Source organism: Lipotes vexillifer, unplaced genomic scaffold, assembly GCF_000442215.2.
Source record: "Lipotes vexillifer unplaced genomic scaffold, Lipotes_vexillifer_v1.1 scaffold777, whole genome shotgun sequence".
In the NCBI taxonomy this organism is placed as follows: domain Eukaryota; kingdom Metazoa; phylum Chordata; class Mammalia; order Artiodactyla; family Lipotidae; genus Lipotes; species Lipotes vexillifer.
In genome coordinates, this window is record NW_006784423.1 from 142,515 (window position 1) to 143,541 (window position 1,027).

Consider the following 1,027-nt stretch of genomic DNA (forward strand, 5'->3'; position numbering starts at 1 on the left):
ACCCGGGGGGCAGTGAAGGTGGGGCTGGCGGGGCCGGGGTCCCGGAGCAGCCCTCGCCTGCTGCCCCCGCACAGATGAAGTGTGTCTTTCAGGTGACCCCTCGGGAGAGAATGGCCCACAGAGGAGGCGGCACACGGATGGCCTGGCTGCCCATCCTGGTGGTAAGTGGCCAGGGCACCTGGGTAGGTTCCAGTGGGAGCTCCCACCTGGCCGTGCCCTTCACCAGCCGTGTCCTTCTCGGCCTGTTTGTGTGGCAGCGACACGGGCGATCACACACCCCCTTCACTGCGCTCTCCAAGGGGCCATTAAAGCCCGGACTGGCCCCGGGCCCGAGGTGGCCGCTGCTCGGAGCTCCCCTGGTCGGCCGCGTGCTCTGCGCTCCTGCAGCCACGGAGCGGGGGAAACCAAGCCCCTGGGCTCCCCAGGAGTCGAGGGCCGTGGGGAGGGGAGTCCGGGGAGCTCCTGGGGTGGAGCGTTTGGGAAGGAGCCTCCGACAGCAGGGCGGGGGCTGCCTGGTCATTACCGAAGGCGCCAAATCGGCGCCGCGCTCCACAGCGCCCCGCCAGGTCCTTCCGCCACAACTTCCGGACACAGACCCCGGGTCGGGGGGCGTCTCCCAGGGCGCGTGGGGGCCAAAGGCGACCCTTCCTCGAGGCAGGCGTCCCTGGCATGCTGGGCCGGAACGGAGGACGCCACCTGCGGCGAGAACGAGTTCTACAACCAGACCGCGGCCCTGTGCCACGAGTGTCCCCCGTGCGGGCCGGGGCAGGAGCCCTACCTGGTAAGGCCCCGCGCCGCGCCCGCCCCGGAAGTGTAAGAAGCGCAGGCCCGGGCGAGGGGGCGGCGTCCGGCCCCGCGTGGCTGGCGGCCTGCGCGCGGCCTCCGCCTCCGGACGAGCTCCGCGTCGTGGTCTCGGGTCCGGGAGCCCCAGCGTGGCTGCGGTATTTGGGGTCCTCGCGCAGCCCCGAGAGTCGGGCGCCAGGCCTGCGGCTCCACCGGCTTGAGTTTATCCGGGACCCGGCGGGAG

The 1,027-nt window shown here is 72.2% G+C and overlaps 1 protein-coding gene across 1 annotated transcript in view; it reads left to right on the forward strand.

Annotated features, from left to right (window-relative positions):
* The first annotated feature begins 110 nt into the window (after positions 1-110).
* EDAR (ectodysplasin A receptor) overlaps positions 111-1,027 on the forward strand; it is a 15,466-nt gene continuing 14,549 nt past the window's right edge. Inside the window, exons 1-2 of the mRNA XM_007456836.1 lie at positions 111-161; positions 659-782. Coding sequence (XP_007456898.1) covers positions 111-161; positions 659-782 — 175 coding nt within the window. The remainder of the gene's footprint in view (positions 162-658; positions 783-1,027) is intronic.